Here is a 23,991-nt window from a genome sequence, read left to right as displayed (position 1 = left end):
CCCTTGACACCTCGGGGGGAGTCAGGAGGATTCGATTTATGGATCTCAGCAAGCCAGTCGGCAAACTAGCCTAAGTTAGGGGCCGGAATATTAGAAGAAGTGCATGAGCACAGAACAACACCACCGACCCTTTCGTGAACGGTTTTACTTCTCATATAACTTTCGTGCGTTATTAGCGCGGTTCAGTTCCTCCGTCTCTTCACGGTCTAGATCTTCCTACTGGCGCTTTTTCCTCCGAAAAATTGAGTTTGGTCTGTTACGCGCCCGTTTGTATCGTGCCTCGTTCGGTCTCGTGCGGTGTTGAAGCCATCTCGCCCATGCTGCATTCTTCTCCTCAGCTAACTGCTCATATTCGCCGTTATACCAGTCGTTTCTCTGATCCGGGGCTACTGTGCCTAGTGCACGCTGTTTTTTTTTTAATTAAAAAAAATTATTTATTTAAAGTGATTTTTCAAGGAAACATCGATGACCGGATCACTAACATACACTGGTTTTGTGCATCCTCAATGTAGATGTACAAGCAAGGAATGTGGTTAGATATCGATCAACGATCTTGAAAATCAATAATTCTTAGAATATGCCAAGCTCAATATTCAGTCGAACAAATTATTACAATTAATGAATCTCAATAAGGAGATATATGTTAATGCAACATATACCATTTCCAATTAAACCTTTCAAATTTTCAAGAAAGCTGGCACAAGTATGTTTGGAGGGGCCCTTACACCAATGGTTATACCCCGTTTCTACCAAAATCATTACGGCCCGTAGATATTTTCGTTCATACTTATGCTTCCAACTCTTCGCGCCACTTATTGTTATTCTAATCTCTGTAGCTTCAAAATTTGAAAATGTGGTTTTCCCATGTTCTTGATATTTTAAATATCAGTTGAATGTTGACCTTATGTCTTAGTTAAAGTTAATAGGTGATTTTTATGCATTTGTTTTTTATCCTATAAAACTATAATTTGGAAAGTCCGGCTAACACAATTGTGATTACTTACCTGTATCCAAACAAATACCCATTATCCATTCGTGTTTCTATGATGTATGCTGACTTCTAAGATCACATATAATTTTATTCGTTATCACGATAAATTTCACGTCAAAGTATTCTAAGCTTTTTTTAAATGTTACACCAGGAACACTACTTTCACTGGAACCAGAACGGTGATTATTTGAAGATATTCGTTATTGAAACGATTTGATTTGACCATCATCGAATGCATCGGATTTTATCAGAAATAAAGGATTAAACTGTCCATTAAAGCATAGCCTGAATTCCTTTCTGTACGGAACAGTGTTTTGATGATATCGGTAGTAGGGACACGGCTGGTATTTCCGTCAATGTTCATAGGGGCTAAAACCAACGAAATCAACGTCCATTTGCCAAAACTCTACTATATAGCAGAACGTTTCTACGGTTGAGTTTGGCATAAAAGTGTTTGTTCTATTGGTTTTCGAGACTGTAACGAAAATAAAAACGCAGATGAAAATACCTGCCTTAACCCTACATATAATAACTCAAAGAGAATGGTGAATTTGTTCCAGCCGAAATAATTGATTGACTATTTTTACCGGTATTCACGGCTGTCGAGAAGGTGTGACAGAAGAATAAGCTCATCATGATTGAATAGCTGCTGTGTTTATAGGCATAATTTCCACAACAACGCTTCATGATGAGTATATTATTCCGCCTACACGACAATCCTGTTAATGCAATATTGTAGTGAAGGGGAACGGAACGATCGATTCCGAAGATACAATCTGGATTGTCGGTTTTTGCGCATCAGTAATTTTCTGGCCTAATGCTAATATCTATATAATTTCTAAAGTACTTTGTCATATTATTTCGTAGCTTTACGTTCCTATAGAATGTGGGCCTGCATTTCAGCTTTGTATTGTTATTGATTAAGGCCACACCAAGCAATGAAAATGCTATTCCCAGATAGGAAACCCAACGGCTTTACTTAGCTGCAAAGCTAACTGGAAGCCTCTCATCGGTTGTCAAATGCAAAACATTCTTCATAGAGGTCGACCATGACTGTAACAAAAACAAACTTCCCCAATGAGCCCACTCGTTTATCCATAATGTATTGTGTTTTGACCGAGCGAAGGGATGTTTTTGTTTGCTTTGAAATATGTATAATTACATGTTTGTCGATGCACGAGTGTCCCTTTTCCTTGAAGCTCGGAAAATCAGTAAACAAGTGCCACAAAATAGACCAGACAGGTGACCATATGGACAGAGAGCCCAGACCGTGAGTCACCATATTTTTGCGACGATTTTAGTCTTATCGCGAAATCTGACTGAGCTAATTGGAGACGATGAGTTGCAATTTATATCTCACATTTCTGTTATTATAATTTCCATTTTGTTGTGTATGAAGTAGTCAACAGTCAGAAGAATGTGACAAATTTAGGTAATGGTTTGGAAACACTTTCTTGCGTGTGAGCCGTAGCACATCATTGGAAGCTTGTAACTAACGATTCCGTGAGCAAATGTGCCCATTCATGATTGAATAAATATGTTTTCGTTGTTTGATGATTTTTTTCACTTGGATCCCATACATAAGCATCAAAAGAGGCATTTCTCTTTAATATGGTTGAGCTGTATTCTAATGAGACTAAAAGTTTAGGAAAAAGAACAGACAAATAAACCAGCTTTTCATTATCATTTACATTAAGCAGTACAATTTCGATGTTTTCATATGGGAAACATTCTCGACTGCCTGGGGAGACATACTCATGGAATGGCATAGAAAAGCTTTTCAATTATATAATAACTGTGGAAATGCTAATAGAATACCAAGTTCCAGTTGAAATGTAGAGCCATAGAAGAAGAAGAAGAAGATTGCATGAGAATAACATCACTTTCATCCGAAATCTCGAATAACAATTTGGGACTAGTTGAGGTGGTCCCGTAGCGTAGTTAGCTACACGTTCGCTTTTCAAGCGAATGGTCATGGGTTCGATTCCCAGCCCCTCCACCAAAACCCTCGTCAGTCGCCAGATGCGCAGCCTATGCTGTGGCGTATTGGGGTGCTCGCCTCACCGCCATGGCTGCCTGATGACGACTGACAACTTGTTCTTCTCGGAGGCATTCCCCCAACGTTACCCGGATAAATGGCAACCGGACAATGCAACGATCATTGGATGTACGACATGGACAAAAGGAACACAATGGACTCACGACGAGATGAACCAACAAAGACAACAACAATGAATAATGGAAAAATCTAAAAATAGATTCTGTGTGGATTCTGGCTGCAGAATACCACAGTAGATCTCGGCACAGTAGCGGTTAAGTAACACAGAGTGCCTACCAAATAAATAAAGGAATAAAAAAAAATTGGGACTAGTCTTTTTAAGGTTCCCCCAAACACACGCGACGCGACAGTAGAGACACGATTCTATCGCTTGGCGACAGCGATTCTGTCGCCGTTGGTATGGAAGCGTATATAGAACATTGCCTGCAGCGACCCAACGATGGAATCGTGGCGACTAGTTGTCGCCGTCGCGGCGAAGAAATCGCTTAGGTTTGGGGGAGCCTTTATACGATTGCAAGCAGGATAAATCAGGGCATCTTGTTAATGAGGTGCACCACACGTAATTGAGTAAATTATTTGTAAAGGGTATTGTGTCACTGTGCAAATCATATTTGTATATATTTTAAGTAAACTAAGTTGATATCATTTGAGGTTATGGCTTTCAGTCTTGTTATGCCTAAAAACAAGTTTTACGTTTAAGACAATTATTTTCAGCTTTTAGCGGAATGTATTCACTTGTTATAAGACGAGTTTGTACTATTCCTTTTATTGCTACTACTTTATTGTACCTTTGACAGATACGTCCCCAACAGTAAGACCGTCTTCAGTGTCTCGTACTTGACTCAACTACAAGTCTTGCAGTCGACTTGTAGTCGAGTCAAGTACAAGACACTAAAGACGGCTTTACTGTTGAGGTCGAAATACGTATCTGTCAAAGGTACAAGAAAGAAGTGGAATTAAATGGAACAGTACAAACTCGTCTTATCACAAGTGGAGTTTTACGTTATTATCCGACATTTCGGTTACATATATTGTACCTTTATCAAGGAGTTGAGCAAGTCCCGTTTTATTGTTATTATTGTTATTGTCTGATTAGTTATCGAGCTATGCAGAAATTTCTGTTGCTTTTGTATGGAAGCCTCCCTTTCCAGAAAGAAGAGCGGTTTCGGACCACCACAGAAACATATCTTCCTTTCCAAAAATTCCACATGTAAGATTTGGTTCCATTTGCTTGATTATTTCTCGAGTTATGAAGAAATTGGTGTTTCGTTTGTATGGGAGCCCCCTTTCCAAAGGGGGGAGGGGTCTCGATATATCTTAAGAACCTTCCTCGGCCCCAAAAACCTCTGCATACACATTTTCACGCTGATCGGTTCAGTAGTTTTCGAATCTATGAGGGTCAGACAGACAGAAATTCATTTTTATGTATAAAGATAGATTTGTTCTTAGCATAGGACGTTTTTGACACAACTTTATGTACAAACGCCCCATCTATTGCTTGGTAGGAACTGCGGAATTTGAATTTATCCGGATACCAGGAATTATAGTGTATTACTTTTTTGGCGCCACTTCTACTCTTCTATTTTATCACTACAAACAGAGTAGAAGTGGTGCCAAAAAGTAATACACTACAATCCGGATAAATTCAAATTCCACAGCCGTATAAAGTTGTGACAAAAACGTTCTATCCCAAGTAACATTTTAAGTTTTATAACGCTCTTGAAGACCATAATTTACTCTACAAGAGTGTGATAAAACCAGTATAACAAAAACAAAAAAATATTGAAAAACTTTGAACGCAGTTTTCTCAAAACTAAGTTTTTGTCACTTACATCCCTTTGCGTTTAATCAATTTCATTTCTATTATCGGCATTAAGTCACTCCTGACAGAATCCAAGTTTCAAAGTGCTCGCGTTTTCGGGGGCACAATTCGATACGGAAGCAACGCACAACTGTCACAACTGGCAAAGCTGGATCAACAAAAATGACAGTTGTCCGCCGCCTCCGTATCGAGCGGTGTGCCCCCGAAAACGCGAGCACTTTGAAACTTGGATTCTGTCAGGAGTGACCTTAACACTTTCATATAAAATTCAGTTAGTATTCTTATTCAGATTAGAATAAAACTTTTTTTGCATTACCGTAATTCCTTATGGAATAAGATATGATTTTTTTTTCATTTCTGAACTTTTTTTTCAATATTTTTAAACTAACATCACAACGATATAAAATTATTTGTGTGTTTTTTAATCTAAGAACTTTTTGCGGAGTCTCAAAATTGGGAAAGTTTTAAAGTATTATTGTATTAGAAGCCCATGTTTGAAAATTCAAGATTCTGTTAGTATTTATTTCGTGATCTGTGATTACTTTTTAAAATTCCTTATACTTCAATTCTGAATTTTACTAATATTGTTGCTTCAAGGATAATACAGTCGACTCCATACATCTCGATTTTCTATATCTATATCTCTATATCTCCCCCTATGTAGATGGCTCTCTCGGTCCCTTCGATCTACATACATGTTGGTTTTCTACATCTTGACTACCTCCCTATTTCGATATCTCTCTATCTCTATGTGTTCTGGTCATATTTTGTTCAGAATACCCTCCTCCCTATGTCGATATATTAAAATTTCTAAAAAAAACTATTAATTTAGGTGACAGAACGGAAAACACTGTATATACAGTAGGGTGTCCAAAAAAACGCTATGTTCAAAAAGTCATGATGCTCAAGCCTTATATCAAGACAAAATTTTCAAAGCGACTTATCTGCTCTTGTAAACAAAGATTCAAACGACAATTTGACGAATCTGATAGCTCTTCCACGTAAATCAACACCATCAATAGGTAGGTGAAGGATTCCGCTACCTGTTGCTGGTGTTGGTAGAACAACCCAACATTCTTACAAATGGTTCAGAGGTTCCCACAGAGCGATTTTTTAAAAAAGCTGTTTTTTTTTGCACTAATTGTCATATATTGGCTGTATTCGCCACAATCAAATCACTTTTTTGATCGTTGAATATTTTTTAAGGGAAGATCCATTAATTACGTAACGCAAAAAATGGGTATTTTCAACCCCCGCTCCCCCTATGTCACACTTTTTGTATGAAGCATATGAAATTGAATTTTTTGTGACGACCCTTCACACTTCACTAAACCCCCCTCTCCCTCTAAGCGATACGTAATTTGTGGACGTTCCCTATTTTTTTGTGGACCTTAATGAGTATCCGACATGGTAATACGGTTGGTATTATGCTACACCCAACCGGCGGTTGTTAGATTTTCTAACAATTCTGTATAAGAATCTACCAAAACCTGTACGAGAACTGGGCATATGCGAAATTGTTAGATTCTTATACAAGCAATGTAAGAAAAGCTTACAAAATTGTAGATTCATATACAATATTTGTATAAGAATCTAGCAATTTCGCATATGCCCAGTTTTTATGCAGGTGTTGGTAGATTCTTATACAGATTTGTTGGAAAATTTAACAACCACCAGTTGGGTGTATTATATGACCTCTAAAACCTCTTTAAATATCTTAAAAATGATTTTTTTCGACAATTTTCGCAGAAAATCACCTCGTGTCAGTAAAACTGTATTCGTGATCTTCATGTACCGCATTTGTAATAGACCTGGTAAACCAATTGATCTGAACTCCAGAACAATTTGGAGTAACTGGATTATCTACATTTACCTAATATGACCTATAAACCGTAAGCAAGGGCTCTAGGTACTATAGAAGAGTTATGGAGTTCTTTTGAATTTGTAAATTTTACTCTCCTTGAAGTTGGTAAATCGAAATTTTGTATATTTTGCACGATAACATCATGTTTTCTGGCGATTCAGCATTAAAAAATAAAATCCTTAGAAACATAGAGAGCTAGAAAGAAAACTAGAGGAAACTGAAAGGAGGCTAAATAGAAACTAATCCTGTTGAAAAAATACTTCCGAGCTTCTTGAAAGGTGGCTTCCGAGCCGCTTGAAAGGTGGGTTCCGAGCCTCTTGGAAGGAGGTTTCCGAGCCTATTGAAAGGAGGCTTCCGAGTCTCTTGAACGGAGGCTTCCAATCCTGTTAAAAGGTGGCTTCCGAGCCTCTTGAAAGCAAGCTCACGAGCATCTTGTGAGGAGGCATCCAAGCCTCTTAAAATGTGGCTTTCGAGGAAGGAGGTTTCCGAGTCTCTTGAACGGAGGCTTCTGATCCTGTTGAAGGTGGCTTCCGAGCCTCTTGAAAGTAGGCTTCCGAGCCTCTTGGGAGGAAGCTTCCGAGCATCTTGAGAGGAGGCTTCCGAGTCTCTTGAAAGAAGTCTTTCTAACCTTTTGAAAGGAGGCTTCCAAGTTTCTTGCACGGAGGCTTCCGATCCGGTAACTACATCAAGTATATTAATTCTGGTAATAATACTTTCGATCCATATGCTGTAAAATTTTATTTGGAAAATTTGTAAATAAAAATGTAAAACTATTAATGTAATTATACCATTGACAAATAAACGATTTTTTACGAAAAAAAAAAGTCTGTTGAAAGGTGAGAGAAGGCTTCCGAGTCTCCTGAAACGAGTAAGCTCTTAAAAGGGGGCTTCCGAGCCTCTTGCAAGGAGGTTTCCGAGCCTCTTGAAAGGAGGTTTCCGATCCTCTTAAAATGATGCTTCCAAGCTTGAAAAGTGGCTTAAGAGTCTCTTAAAAAGAGGCTTTCGAGTCTCTAGAAAGGCGGATTTCGAGTCTATTGAAACAAGGCTTCAGAGCCGCTTGAAAGGTGGCTTAAAAGCCTTTTGAAAAAAGGCTTCGGAGCCTCTTGAAAGGAAGCTTACGAGCCTCTCTAATGGAGGCTTCCAAGCCTCTTGAAAGAAAACCTATGGCCAAACGTTGACCGATTTGGCTGAAATTTTGTCCAGAGCGTCAGGGCATCAAATAGAACTGAATAAGAGGGCGGCCCATCAAAAAATTCGTAAAAGTGTTTTTTGAGCCACTCTAATGGCCATATTGGAAGGAAGCTTCAGAGCCTCTCGAAAGGAAGATTACTAGCTGCTTGGAAGGCAGCTGCTTGGAAGGCTTATTCGACAAAAGACTTCATGCCTCTAATATGGAGGCTTCCGAACCTTCAGATTATATATTTTAATCACTCGACGTCTTTTTGATCTTTTGTCCCACAGCCCTTCATACACTGTGCTTGTAGTACTGGGTAGGATTCAATTGGCTTTGATATACTGATCGCTATGTATGTACAATACAAAGTTGAGGATTTATAAAGTTTTTAGTAAGTTTTTATTTGAATTGTAATATATCCGCCATTACACATTTTCGTTCGGGGTACCCCTTGGGCCAGCTACATGTACCCCAGGTTGAGAACCGCTGATATATGTGATTCAAAAGTTTAGATATAGTGAACAATAGCTGAAATTAGATTTTAATTTTAGATTTAATTAGATTTTAAATAATAAAGCCGATACAAATATTCAAAAACAATTATGTCTCCCCCTTCCCCCATGATGTTTTTGACCAAAAATAACATTTTGAGAGGGCAACAAAATAAAATTCAGATAATTTTGAGGATTTTCAAAATATTCTTTAACAAATCCGAGAAGTTTTTTTTAATTTTATTTTTCTTCATTTTATTAGATCGTATTAGATTAAATAATTTTAAGTCCAACATATTCCTTGCTGAGAAAAGCCGGTCGGGGTTCTGCCAAAATACACCAAGCATCAACAAAAAATCACTTATTTTTCTGCCCAAGCTTTCGTTTAGCGGATTTAATGGATCCCAAATAGTATCGAATATTCCATAATCTCATAACTGAGGATGTCATACATCAAATATACGTATGCGATTCCGTGCCGATAGTTCGAACGAGCCAGACGTGTGTGCTGTGTCTCATCGCGGATTGTGTTCGGTAGTGAAAAGGCTATTGTGTGGTGCGCTCCTACCTACGGATCCAAGGCGATCGCTGTCGGCGAGTGAAGTAGCTGCTTCTGGCGACGCCAGTGAAGCAGGCTATTGTTACTGCTGCTACCTACAGCAGCAGGGGCAGATAAGTGGCAAAACTTTTTATTGTTCTCCCTTCTGTTTGATACAGAGTGGGACTGCTTAGAATAATCGAATTAGTTTTTTTTTTAAGTTTTTTTTTTCTAATTTGCTATTAGTTCTAAGTTAGTATAAGCAAAATTATCCTTCCACCTTGCGGGGTGAGAATGGAGGAGGAGACTGGAGAAGGCAATGTGCCTGCTAAAGATGGAGGGCGCACTCGATTATACCATGCGGCTTCGCCTGGGCCTTGGGTTGTTTACTTTCGGCAGATAGTAAAAAGCCTAGATTTTCTCGGCATTAAACGAGATTTGACGCGTCGTTTTCCGAAGCTTGATTTTAGCCAGATCAACAGGAACAAACTACGCATCACCGCACCTACATACCAGGTGGCGAATGAAATTGCTGGCGACAGGGCGTACAATGTTGAATATATGGTTTATGTCCCCTCGCGGGAGGTCGAAATTGAAGGTGTGATCAACGCAGCGAGCCTGACTTGCAAGGATGTACTTGCGGGAAAAGGCCGCCTAAGGAATGCAATGGAGTCTACCGTGGATATTCTGGACTGCAAGGAATTGCATTCAGCAGCCACGGTAGATGGAAAGAAGGTATATTCCAAGTCAGGTTCGCTTCGGGTGACGTTCGCCGGTTCGATGCTCCCAAAATATGTTGATATTGAAAACATGCTATTTCCGGTGCCGAGTTTTGTGACAACAAACCACGTTGTGGCAAATGTTCTGAAAGGCATCGGGAGGAGTCCTGCCAGCAACAGGCAACAAAATGTGCTTATTGTGGTTTGAATCCTCCCCATGGTTTGCAGGAATGCCCGGTGTACAAAAAGCGCACCCAAAAAGTGAAGCGCTCGTTGGTACAGCGCTCCAAGCAGTCGTATGCGGAAATGGTTAAGTCGCAAGACACATCCACCACAGCCACTGCATCGACTGCTATTTCAGCCACCGTTCGTGTAAGTGATTATTATGATTCCATATCCATTGATGAATTGGACTCTGACGCAGCCGATATGGATGATCCTGCGGAGGTACACGTGCCCGAAAAGAGGAAGCAACCGTCTTCCCCGGGATCGCGCCGCAAGAGAACAAAAATCATCCATAAAAGCTTGGCAAAATCTGAAGGTAATGGGGGTTTATTTAAAATCCGAAGCAACCTGTCCCTACTGCTTCTTTTGATCCTAGTTGCAGTAAGGCATTCCCGCCATTGCCAAAATCCGATGTTTCGAAGAAACATCCGGCTAGGAGAATCAACGAAAGAAAAAAAGTAATTCGCACTTCTAGTAAAAGTATTCCGTCCAAGCGAGGATTGATCTCCTTTAAGGACCTTGTGGACCGTTTTTTGAATTTATTCAATATTCCGAATTCATTGAGGCCTATCATTGACCTTTTTATACCAACAGTGGAAAGTTATCTGAAGCAATTGACTGTTTCATGGCCCCTTCTTGCAGGAATTGTATCTTTCGATGGATAATACGGCCAATACCGAAGATACAATCACTGTGCTGCAGTGGAACTGTCATAGTCTGAAAAATAAATTAGACGTGTTCAAGTTTTTGATTCGCAATTCCGATTGCGATATATTTGCACTCTGTGAAACATGGCTTTCTTCTGAAGATGAAATCAACTTCCACGATTTTAATATTATTCGCCAAGATCGGGATGATCATTATGGTGGCGTTCTTTTGGGGATCAAAAAATGCTACTCCTTCTACAAAATTCCCATTCCGACTGTTCCCGGCTTAGAAATCGTCACATGCCAAGTAAATGTGAAGAATAAAGATCTTTGCATAGCTTCAGTGTACATTCCTCCAAATGCCTCTATTAATCGTCGACATTTTTGGAGCGCAGTCTCCCTCCTATCATCTCCAGTATTGATATTGGGTGATATGAACGCACATGATATTGGATGGGGCGAAACGTATGACGATTATAGAGCGCCTATTTTCTATGATTTGTGTGACGATTTCAATTTGAATATTTTGAACACTGGTGAAGTAACTCGAATAGGACCGAATGGTCAACAAAGCCGTATTGATCTGTCTTTATGTTCAAATTCACTATCATTAGATTGCACGTGGAAGGTAATTCAAGATCCCCATGGTAGTGATCATATGCCGATAGTTACCACAATTAAAAGTAGCTATCAACAATCTGAGCCAGTTAATGTTCCTTTCGACCTCACGAAAAACATTGACTGGCCAAAATTTGCATCGGCGGTAAAAATTGGTATTGAATCAACTGATACTCTTCCACCTTTGGATGAATATCGATTCCTTACTGAGTGGATTCAAAAAAGCGCACTAGAAGCTCAGAAACGACGCGTTCCAAGTACATCTGTCATAAGAAGACCAGCCACCCCTGGATGGGATGATGAATGTACTAAGTTGTATTCTGAGAAATCTGATGCCTTCAAGGCCTTCCGTAAACACGGAAAGTCCGAGCTTTTCGAAGAGTATTTGAGGCTCGAAAGAAAACTCAAAAATCTTCTCAAGGCAAAAAACGTAGCTACTGGCGACGTTTTGTCGAGGGACTATCACGAGAAACCTCAATGACAACACTTTGGAAAACGGCCCGCAACATGCGGAACCGCATTTCCACCAATGAGAGTGAAGAATACTCCAATCGATGGATATTCAACTTCGCAAAAAGTTATGCCCAGATTCCGTACCAGCAGAACCGCTATTTCGAGAATCAGTCACTGATCCCGGTTCTTTGGGTGGACCATTCACAATGCTGGAACTTTCTATGTCTCTTCTTTCATCGAATAACTCTGCTCCGGGATGCGATAACATCAAATTCAATCTTCTTAAAAACCTCCCAGATATCGCAAAAAGACGATTACTTGACCTGTACAACTGTTTCATGGAGTACAACATTGTGCCACCTGAATGGCGACAGGTCAAAGTAATAGCTATTCAAAAGCCTGGAAAACCAGCGTCTAATCACAATTCATACCGACCGATTGCCATGCTATCATGCATGAGAAAATTATTGGAGAAAATGATCCTTTCAAGAGTCGACCATTGGGTCGAAGAAAATGCATTGCTTTCAAATACTCAGTTTGGATTTCGAAAAGGAAAAGGAACAAACGATTGTCTAGCGTTGCTTTCTTCAGATATACAACTGGCCTTTGCGCACAAGGAGCAATTGGCTTCAGTATTCTTGGATATTAAGGGCGCTTTTGATTCAGTTTCCATAGAAGTACTGTCAGACAATTTGCACAGTAGTGGATTACCCGTTATTTTGAACAATTTCTTGTATAATTTGTTGTCAGAAAAACAAATGAACTTCACACTCGGCACTCTGACAACTTCCAGAAATAGCTACATGGGCCTTCCCCAAGGTTCATGTTTAAGTCCCTTGCTTTATAATTTCTATGTTAAAGATATTGACAATTGTTTGGAAGGACAATGCACGCTCAGACAACTTGCAGATGATGCCGTGGTCTCTCTAAGAGGTCCATGTGCAGCTGTCTTGCAAGGACCATTGCAAAGTACCCTAGATAATCTGACTGTTTGGGCCAGACATCTAGGGATCGAGTTTTCACCGCAAAAAACTCAGTTGGTTGTGTTTACTAGGAAGCGGTACCCAGCTCAACTGAAACTAAAACTGTTGAATGATGACATCAACCAATCTTTATCTTGTAGCATGCGTATCACGTATGTCACCGACCCTAGTTCAATTCCATAAAATCGCATTTCTTGCGGCATGCCGTATATAATTCTAGACTCCATAATCCAGCGACTCATCAAGTCGATGCCTTTTGCAATGCTTATGCACTTCGTTTTGGAAGTGTCGTTTTACAGAGTCACCGCTTTATGGTTGTTCCCAGGGCAAGCTGTTCCATGCTACCCGTCGCACGCTAGAGCCGACGGTGTGATTTATATAATGACTTCAGGTACCTCCAAATGGGAGCTCAAGTTAAGTTAAGAATTTGAATTAATAAACAGTCTAGTTTGAACGTTCGACGAGTGTGTAACGTTTTAAAAGATATCACCCACCGAACAGTTAACCTGTTACATGGCGACCAGTGAACAAGTGGCCGAATCCGGCAATTAATAAAGTGATAAAGACTGGTGAGCCGGCAGGAACCGTCACCCTGCCGGCTGAAGAAAATGTACATAGTTGAGTGGCTAAAATGGATTTAAATGATGCCCAGTATGTCCCCAATTGCGGTTATCACACCATGTGTGTAATTTAGTTCTCGGGTCGAGATTTGCTGACGCAGGACACACAGAATACACAAGTGCATTCGCTACATAATATGTTGGAAAAATGACGTTATATGTTGGACAAAACTTATTTTCAAAGCTAATGGAAATTTGAACGTGAGTGAACAGAGCAATTGAACCAAAGTTTGTGTACAAGTCGATACGTGTAATCTATAAGATTGAATCAAAAGCAACAATAACAAAAACCTACGATCATCGCCTCAGTAGGAGATCGGGATTTATCAATCAAAATGCCTCGTGAGTCAACGCTTGGAAACACGAGACCAAAAGTGGAGCTGCAGGTGGATTTAATTATCGAGTACAGCACAACTCGCGCAACATAATACATGCAGTTGGCGCAGGTGAAGCGAAAAGTACATACGTGTTCACGACGGCACGGTTAATGTGGTGTCCGTCCGGTCGAGCTACGCTGATTTTAGAATAAAGTGCCAATATCGAGGAAGAAAGACATCGACATTAGCTCCGGATGCCGCCGTCGCTGTGCTGTCACACAGCAAAATTATCTAACACCATAACCTGGATAAGGCATGTACCCCAATGTCTTTTGAACCGCCGAAAAACTCGACACGGATGGATTCGCTGAAAACATTTAGCAAGTATGCAGCAGTAACCAGGTAATAGCGGAATTTATCTAATTTCAAAATAAAGTGAGTAAAATGAACAACATGTTGTTTGTATGTACGCATAAAATTATAATCTGTTGAATAGTGTTATCTTCTAACTGTCGTGCGACATTTTTCTCTAGATGAGCTCTAGTTTAGTTTCTCCCTTTTCTTGTAAGTCTCGGAGTAAATGTAGATTTTTATTGATGATTCAAAATTACAACTTTACGTCTTATATTAAGTTTTCGTACTAGTTGTTTAACTGCGGTATTGTTTTGTTCGCGCGTATATTTGTTCGTTTAAAACCCAAAAAAAAACACACACAATGAGAAAGTAATTAATAATAATACTAAAAACCACTTATAATCTTCAACGAAAAATGAATTTGAATTTTTTTTTTACATTTTAGGAAGAAGTGAATCTTTTTATGCGTTTTAATGAAATTACAAAGGCATAGGAACACGGTGAATCCAATATTTAGCATATAAAAATAAGTGTTTTTAATCGAAGAAATCGTAAAGCAGTCGAAGAAAATCGTTAAATACATGTTTACTATAAAGAAAATTCATGTTGCAACTGAATTGCGCAATACAAAAGTGCAGTAGAATCACTCGAGTATGGGTGACGTTTAGCAGTTTAGTTTAGAGTTTTACTATTTATTTATTTAAATTAATATGATCATTGCCACAAATGCACATAATAATTAAATCAAACAGTAAAAGACTAATAAATTTGAAGAACTCAGCGAAAAATTTATTAAAAAAAATCATTATTATAATTATAAATTGCTATTTATAATATTATTGCTGAACATATTATTGAAGAATTGAAATTACAAAATTATTCAAAAAAAGAATAGATTTTATTTAGAAAAAAAAGCTATCAAACTTGTTAGAAAAGAATCCCAGTGTAACTAAAAACTTACTAACAATTCTAAACAAACATCTTTTTTTGTACAAAGTTGTCATAAATTTATCTACTTTGTTGCAATTAAGCGTACTAATCATAAACAACACAATATTTGGTATTCATTATAAATTTATCCCTACACTTACAAAAATCTCCGCATTATATTCATGAGTTCAAACATGGATTTTGCAATGGGGGTAGCGAAATGGATTCCATATTTTCGAGACATATATTCCATGCATTGCATGAGTGTTCATATACTATCCATGTGGGTCATAGTAACCATTTGTTAATTTGTATGCAATTAAGTATGTGCCGACGCATGATATGCATATTTCAAAATACATGGATTTTTGTCATAAAGTATGTGTCGATTTTCCTGAGTTATACCCTTATTTTTGTTTCTTCTTTCCAATAATAAATAAACATGTTTTCCTTCTCGGGCGATATTTTACATTTTTACAAATTGAGGTGAACTTACAGTACTTTCATTTTGAACGTTTAGCTTTGCTACTACGATGTAAAACGTTAGGAACTTTTCCCCGTGTTATTAATTTTTAATAAAATATACCTAAAACAAAAATATCTTATAAATAATAATATATAAAGAAAATATAAAATTCCAAAATCAAGATTTGCAACATACTAATTTTTTCAAATATTTCTGATATTACTAAAAAAAGTAAGATTTAAATTCAACACAATAATTATATTATAATGAACTCATAAACAAAAGCAAAATTAACAATTGAAAAACTCAATTCAAAAACAAAACTGTTATAATTTGTCAACAATAACAACTAAATAACTTAAACTTTTAAAAATCATTAATAACAACCCTCGAATAATGAAAATTTGAATATAAAATGTAGAAATATAAAATACGATATGATTAGATATTTCTATAATAAAACTAAACAAAATACAAATAAAATGGCTAAAACTTTATAATGTCAACTACAAAAAACACATAAATAATAATATCAACAAATTACAAAGTAAGCTCAAACATATTTATTTCATTTTATTATTTATTACGTAATTACTGGGCGAAAAGGCTTAAAATCCCAGAATTTCGTTAAAAACCAATACATTTCATTATTTATTTACTCAACCCCTGGGCGAAAAGGCTTAAAATCCCCAGAAGGTTGTTAGAATTAGGAAACAAAATCATAATATTCTCTTTAGCTATGCGAAAAGGCTTAAAATCCATAGCAAGGAATGCCTGGGTGCTAAAAGTGATAGAAAAAAGGGTTTGCAGGCCTGCACCCACGTATTTATTTATTATTGAATTTTAAAATATTGCCCCAGATGCCCGGATTAAAAGGATACCGGATGCCCGGAAGAAGAAATGGCCAAGCTCTAGTGCTTGTTGCCTAAATTAATTTGAAAAGCGACCAGATAAGTCTGCGCACGCTAGTTTTTTTTATTATTACCCGGATGCCTGCCTCAATGAAGAGCAGAAGGACGTCATAGAATATAGGAAAAATTGTTTATCAGCTATAATAATTTTGTCATGGATAGCGACAACGTTGAAAAAAAAATGAAGAATGTTCAAATATATATATTTAATACTTTATTGATTTTGGATCTGTCCTTAATTATATGATTTTTTTTCTATGCAACATTAATTTTTCTACTATATATTTCGTAAGACGTAACAAATTATACAGAAGAAATAAAAACTGCTTTAGCAAAATTCATATTGAGACCTTTTCGCTTAAATTGATTAAATTACCAGTTCCATTTCTTAAAAACAAGAAAATGTTATTCATTGCAACGTTCAAACACAGAAGCCTGATCAACTTCATGTGTACGAAGCAGTTACAAATGAAGTAGCATTTCTTTTACCTAAACTAGGTTTTGTATATTAAAACGTAGATTTCACAAAATTATCGGTTCGTTAGAGAAAAACTAAAGGTATTTGAATGAATGTCTACCGATCTTCAGTAAATAATCCAAAGCATATTGGACAAAAGCATTATTATTATTTGTATAACACTACTTCAACTGCAATTTAATTATTTAAAAATATATATAGAGTTTTTTTAGTGGAATGTACACTGAAAAGTGGAGATTATTAATGCACATCTTTCGAATTGATATTTTGAAAATTAAAATGATAGCATATTATTAAATACTAATGAAACTTATCCTTTATTTTGAATCACACGAAATTGAGAATGCAATTCACCCATTATCAGATAGAATTATGGAAAACAACCACCAACAAAATATCATAACAAACAAATTGCCATTGCCATTGTACCATGTGAAATCATTCTTTTCGAAAGGAGGGATGAGCTTAAAATGTAAGAAAGAAAAATTTACTGTTCCTTCAGGATTATAATCATTGTAATTTGTGAGAGGTATTTGAAGTCAAAATTAAAAATGATCTTCAATCATTTTTCAGTAAAGGGTGGTGGTGTAGCATGCGTATCACGTATGTCACCGACCCTAGTTCAATTCCATAAAATCGCATTTCTTGCGGCATGCCGTATATAATTCTAGACTCCATAATCCAGCGACTCATCAAGTCGATGCCTTTTGCAATGCTTATGCACTTCGTTTTGGAAGTGTCGTTTTACAGAGTCACCGCTTTATGGTTGTTCCCAGGGCAAGCTGTTCCCATGCTACCCGTCGCACGATAGTGCCGACGGTGTGATTTATATAATGACTTCAGGTACCTCCAAATGGGAGCTCAAGTTAAGTTAAGAATTTTAATTAATAAACAGTCTAGTTTGAACGTTCGACGAGTGTGTAACGTTTTAAAAGATATCACCCACCGAACAGTTAACCTGTTACAATCTTCTAAATACCTTGGGGTCGTGTTTGATTCTAAATGCACATGGAAACTCCATTTTGAGTATTTGATACAAAAATGCCGGAAAAGGATCCATTTTCTACGTTCTATCTCCGGAACCTGGTGGGGTGCTCACCCGGAAGACCTCATCAAACTCTATAGAACGACTATTCTCTCTGTTTTAGAGTATGGCTCTTTCTGCTTCCTCTCAGCAGCTGATTGCCACCTGATCAAATTGGAACGAATTCAGTATCGTTGTTTGCGTATTGCCCTTGGCTGCATGCATTCAACGCATAACATGAGCCTGGAGGTGCTTGCTGGAGTCACTCCTTTAAAGCACCGTTACTGGGAGCTCTCACTTAGAATACTCGTCAAATGTGGATCAAGTAACACACTTGTCTTAGATAACTTCGATAAAATGCTTGAACTGACTTGTCGTTCAAGATTCCTTAGAGTCTATCTCAACTACATTTCTTCAGATCTTTGTCTTCCGTGTTATAATCCACCTCGAGTTCACTTCACCAACGACAGTTCCTCAATTGAATACGATCTGTCCATGAAATACGCTATTCAAGGAATACCAGATCATCTTCGACAAATATCTATTCCTCCCTTTTTCAGAAAAATATGAACATGTCAATTGCAACAACAGATATTTCACTGATGGTTCTCGCATTAACGGATCCACTGGCTTCGGTGTTTTCAATGTAACTTCAACCACCTTCCGAAAACTTCAGGAACCGTGTTCGGTTTATGTTGCTGAGCTGGCAGCAATTAACTTCGCTTTGGGGATAATTTCCAATCAGCCCGTAGACCATTATTTCATCTTCTCGGATAGTCTTAGTTCTATCGAGGCACTCCGGTCGATGAAACCTGTTAAGCACGCATCTTACTTTCTTACAAACATAAGAGAGCAGATGCGTGTTTTGGTCGAAAGATCATTCAAGATTACCTTTGTTTGGGTCCCATCTCACTGCTCAATCTACGGCAATGAGAAGGCAGACTCGCTGGCAAAGGTGGGCGCACAGGAAGGTGAAGTTTATGATAGACAATACTCGAGCAACGAGTTTTTCCCATTAGTCCGTCAGAGTTCTCTTCAAAGTTGGCAAAGAAATTGGACACACAACGAACTTGGACGGTGGCTATTTTCCATAGTTCCAAAAGTTTCTGGGCGAGCGTGGTTCAGAGGTGAGGACTTAAGTCGAGGCTTCATTCGCGTGATGTCGAGACTTATGTCTAATCACTATTCACTAAACGCACATCTGTACAGAATAAACCTTGTCGATAGCAACTTATGTAGGTGCGGAGCTGGTTATGATGACATCGATCACGTAGTTTGGTCCTGCTCGGAAAATGACGCCTCCAGAGAGCAATTATTGGATACCCTTGTGGCCCGAGGTAAACAACCCTTCAGGGAAGTTCGCGGTGTTTTGGGAGATCGTGATGTTGTCTATATGCAGGCCATTTATAGTTTTCTTTGTGCTTCTGACATCAAAATCTAACATTTTGTTTTTTTTCTTTCTTTAAAGTTTTTTTTGTTCTGTCTCTGCCTTTTTGTTCCGTAGAGCTCCATAGCTCTTACCATCCGGAAGATGCTCCCAGTCGAACCATTCCTAGAGTACGACGACACGCCACATCGTCACTGACGCCAAATTCCCGGATGAGAAGCTGAAATTTCCTGATCCCAAATCCTAAGCCCCGTCCATCCTTAAACATTGTAAACTAACCTCGAGTCACCACGAGTACGCTGGCTTCTACCCCCTCTTACTAACCGTATAATAAAATGATATTGATTGTATATATCACAAAGAACAATGGCTCCGTAAAGTGTTATACACGCCTGAGCCTACCAAATAAACGAAATTGGAAAAAATATACGTATGGATTGTACAATCTTTACACTGTCCGGGGGAATATTCAAAAGCAATTTTTGGATACATTCTAACCATTTTGCGGGGGAAATCAAGAGTTTATTTCTTGAACGTGCACAAGAATTTCTTTTGAAATTCCGGAAGAATTTTCCTTGATAATAAAAAAATCATTTAAAATTTAAAAGATTCTATTGCAAATATAGAAAAAGATTCAAAAGGATTTCCTTTGAAGTTTTCCTGAAAAATGAATAATTTCCCTTGGGAATTCGGAATGTTTATTTTTAAGCTGAAAATTTTCCTTGGGATTTGGAAAATTCATTCGAAATTGGAAATTCCATTGGAAATTACCCTCGAGAGATAAGAAAAGTTGCCATTGGAAATTTAGAAGAATTTCTTGAAAAGATTCATAATGGTCAGAAGAATTTGCTTTGAGAACTCAGAAATATTTTTACTGAAAATAAAAAAAAACCTTCTCAAGTTCATACGAAGAAAATATCCCTTGGAAATTCAAAAGAATTTCCATTGGAACTTCAGGTAAGTTTCCACTGAAGGTTCAAAAGAATTTCCCTTAGGAATTGAGGAGTGTTCCAAGAAGAATTCAGAATAAATTTTCATTGAAATTAAGAGGTATTATAGAATCCATTTAGGTGTTACAAATAGAGGTGTATTGAATCTAAAAGAATTCCATGGAATAAGCTAGAAGGACTCACGAGGTAAATCGGTATAGGACCCAAAACCTCGTTAATAAAGACAATAATAATAGAAGGACTTTTCGGGGATGTTCAAAAATTTCCCGTGGAAATTTTGAAGAATTTCGTGAAGAAATTCAGAAGAATACCTATTTTGGTCAAATTCAGATCCGGGTTTCAAAGAAATTTCGATGAATTCCTCGGGTCATAACAGAAAAATGTCTTAAGAAAAATTATGAAGGATTTCCTGAGTAAATTCAGTAAAACAGTATTGAGTAAATTGAGAAGATATTTTAAAAAAATCATCCGGGAATGTCATAATGTTTTTTGAGGAAATTCGGAGAGATATTTAGGGAAAATACCGAATTTCGGGGAGGTACTTTTCACGAAATTTTGTATATTTTCTAATAAAGGTGCAAGACAACCTCGAAAACGCCGCGCCGGTGTCCCCGAGATAAATTATGACAAATGCCGCGGCCGATGATTTTCGGACCGGCTAACACCTCTACACCTGATACCAATGCCAATATTTTCTTTAAAATGTTGCGATTTTTTGAATTTGATTGAATGATGTGTATTTTTTACACATCCTCTAAATATTATTTGTCGTGAACTTCTTGTGTTATCAAATAAAAAAAAAAAACACGAGGTTCATTCGTCAAACCCACCACTCCCCTCATGTGATTTATCGTGGTCATTTTCGAACCCCCCCCCCCTTCCCCTCATGTATAACCATGTGGTTTCTGGACGGCCTCTTATCATTTTGCCTATGATTCATATTGAAAACCCAATCGAATTCACTGCTTTTCCTGCCCAATATCTGCAACACAGCTCATCATCGACCGTCCCGTTATCCGTTCCTTGAACTTTTACGACCAGATTGAGCCTTCTAGGCCGTATTCAAACTGGCCATGACTGACCGATTATGTACCTCGCGAAGGTCTGTACACGTGATGCCATTGTGCGATATGGCATGTGTGTAACGTTAATGTATAGAAGTGGGCAATACAGTAAATAATGCATGTCCAATAAATGTATTATGGGATCTGCTGTAGACCGGCGATGAGACGTTCTGCCACAAAGCAGATCGGGCTGAAGGTGGCTAGGTTCGAATCTTTGGTGAATTTGCAAATTGCTTGGCACCTAAATATAAATGCATAAAAGTGTACTTGGTTTAGACTCCTTGTATTCACTAGTCACTGTGGAAGTACCAAATAAACACTGAACCGCGAACTGGTTATGTGCTAGTGGGGAATATAATGTCCATGATGGGGGAGAGACATCAAACATATTATTGACTAGGTGTCCACAAATCATATTTAAGATATTAATGAGAAATAGCGACTCCCAGCTTAAGTACTTTTTATTACTATCGTCAGAAATCAAGGATGTCTGGAATGGATCTCGCCCCTTAGGTGATGCTTTCTACCATTGGCAAATAGTTGCCCATCCCATTGATTATCCTCGTTGCAGTACAAATTTATATTCGTGAAAAAAAATCTGACTTGAAACTCTTAGTCTCATTACAAAAATTCACTTCACTAGGGACGGATATTCAGCCAACTATCTATTGACGTAGCAAAAATCAATAAATCTCACTCAAATTGTCAATCATTCCTCGCAGGTCCAAGGCGAAACACATTGTACACATGAAGAGAAGCCAGTCTGCTCATCACATTACCTACATGGATCCACACGAAATTAAACACACGAGACACGATACAGGTCTGCTCCTGTGTACGAATGATGATCTTGCCGAATGAAACGTTTTACCTACTTCGAGGGGTGGTAGGTGTTAAAGGTTGACGGGGAACAATGAACATGTTATATCTCTACTTTGGGTGGCGTGGAACATGTCAATATTGTTCTGACTGTTTTTAATATCAACATTCAACTCTGGGAAGAATTAACTGTAACTGCTTTACATCAATAAGGCTTTAAAAGACATATAATTCATCCCACATTCCATAATATCACTATGAACAAGATTTTGATTCCGTTTGCGGGGAACAATAATTCAGAAACTTCTAATCTATTTTTTTTTAATTCTTTTGCTTCACACAGGTGAGAGCTCGGCTCGTGAATAAATAGCAAATACACCTCATTATCATCACCATATGTTCACTGTTTAAAAGATTTTCTCTATCATGGTGAATTGAAATTGAAATCAAAATGAATTTGTCCGAAGACGAATTAGAACTAAATATTTTTATCACTTTTTCGTAATCGTACAGCTACGTATCTCGACCTCAAAAGTAATTTGGTACTCAGTGTTTCTTACTCAACTCGATTCTAAAATCAATCTTTGAAAGTTTGCAAAATTCAACTTTATTTAGTTGAATTTCGAATGTATTTCCCTGTTTCTGCTTAGTGCTATATTAAAACTAACACAAAAGCCTTCAAATATTGTTAGTGAAATTAACATATTTGGCGAATATTTGGTGAATATTTTAACAAGGAGGCAACAATTGGAGGCATTGTCTTGGGTAAGTTTTTCCTCCAAAAGGAGGAACGAAGCATCGGAATACGTCCCTAAGCGATGGAAACCCTTTCGAAAAATCTTATTTTGATAGCAATTCAAATTTTGAAGACTGTTTTTAAATTCTATTGTTTGTATAATACTTCTGGTTTTCTTAACTGCAATGTATAAGACAAGGAACTACCTTTTTTGTTTTCGTTTATCGTGTTGTCGATGAAATCCAAAATTTGATTGTGAGATTTTATAAATTAAATAATAATACGAACAGAATATTGATGTTCCATCAGATAGTAATATTCCATCATAGCAAACACAATAATAATAAAACCACCATGCTAATGTTGTTGTCCTGAACTCAATGAATGTTACACATGTTGTACAACATGCACGATACGTTCGCGTGGTCCGTGACTCGGTGATGGTCAGATCAAAAAATGGAAACTAATGTTCCTATCATTACTGTCGATTTCAATCAAATGAAGCACTACATTGTCACACTTTTTCTCGATTTGATTTCACACGGGATGATTAGTCCTATTGATCGTCAGCACCGTTTTCCTAGAGCTCATATCAACACGTGGACTGGTTTTCTTGTTGGTCCAAAATCCTTAGAAGTCTGCATCCTTTGTAATCCTTTTGCAAAAAGAATGCACACAGTTCACGGTTTGGCGGAGGTATTCTGACGGCACAACGATAAGAACGGGTCTTCTACGGCGGATTGACGACAGTGGCACATGTTAACCGTTCTAAATGCCGCCACTCACTGTCAATGTCGGATAAGCCGGGTGGAGCTTTTTTACCTATTTCCTATTGGTTCACCTGTGCACTAGCCCACCCGAGTACTGAATTACCGTGTATGTTTGCGTAGACATGTAAACGTGTTTAGTCTTTGTGTGTACCCAACCAGTACACGGGGCTTGGATGGCAGGACAGAAGCGCGTGTTAATAATTGAACGGGAGTGTCCGTTACGAGCCACGCTATCCTTGCATCGGGCGCTCACTGGACTATTGGAACCGAACTATCGAACCATCGTATTGGATGGGCGTTTGTTTGTTAACTGACCGGTGAAGTAACGCGTATCGAGATTTAAAAGCATACATGGGTCTACGACTGTGGGTATCAACTGGTAAATTATGTGGATGAAGGAGTACATTTAACGGAAGACGGAGGAAAAATATAAGGCAGGGGTTCATAAGCCTCCAACATTGGTGATCATCATTATATAGGCTAGAAGTACCAGTCGTGGCTATACTGCCGTAATCTGGAAAAGTGACGTAACAGCCATTTTACAACATGCATGTTTTTCATTTTTCTGTTAAAGAGCTCGA

General features: G+C 38.0%; 1 protein-coding gene across 8 annotated transcripts in view; it reads right to left on the bottom strand.

The window, feature by feature from the left end:
- Positions 1-23,991, bottom strand: part of LOC134213291 (adenylate kinase isoenzyme 5) — a 69,979-nt gene that overhangs the window by 23,576 nt on the left and 22,412 nt on the right. For 3 of the 8 annotated variants that reach the window (XM_062692223.1, XM_062692220.1, XM_062692224.1), the window contains exon 1: positions 1,005-1,150. The exons of 1 other annotated variant lie outside the window; for it this stretch is intronic. In XM_062692223.1, the coding sequence (XP_062548207.1) occupies positions 1,005-1,026 (22 nt within the window). In that variant the 5' untranslated portion in view covers positions 1,027-1,150. Of the gene's footprint in view, positions 1-1,004; positions 1,157-22,993; positions 23,414-23,991 lie in introns of those variants that run through there. 4 more of the 8 variants (XM_062692216.1, XM_062692217.1, XM_062692219.1 and 1 more) reach the window with 4 other exon arrangements.

The sequence above is a fragment of the Armigeres subalbatus genome, chromosome 2, assembly GCF_024139115.2.
Source record: "Armigeres subalbatus isolate Guangzhou_Male chromosome 2, GZ_Asu_2, whole genome shotgun sequence".
Classification (NCBI taxonomy): Eukaryota; Metazoa; Arthropoda; class Insecta; order Diptera; family Culicidae; genus Armigeres; species Armigeres subalbatus.
This window is presented reverse-complemented; position numbering and strand designations above follow the sequence as displayed.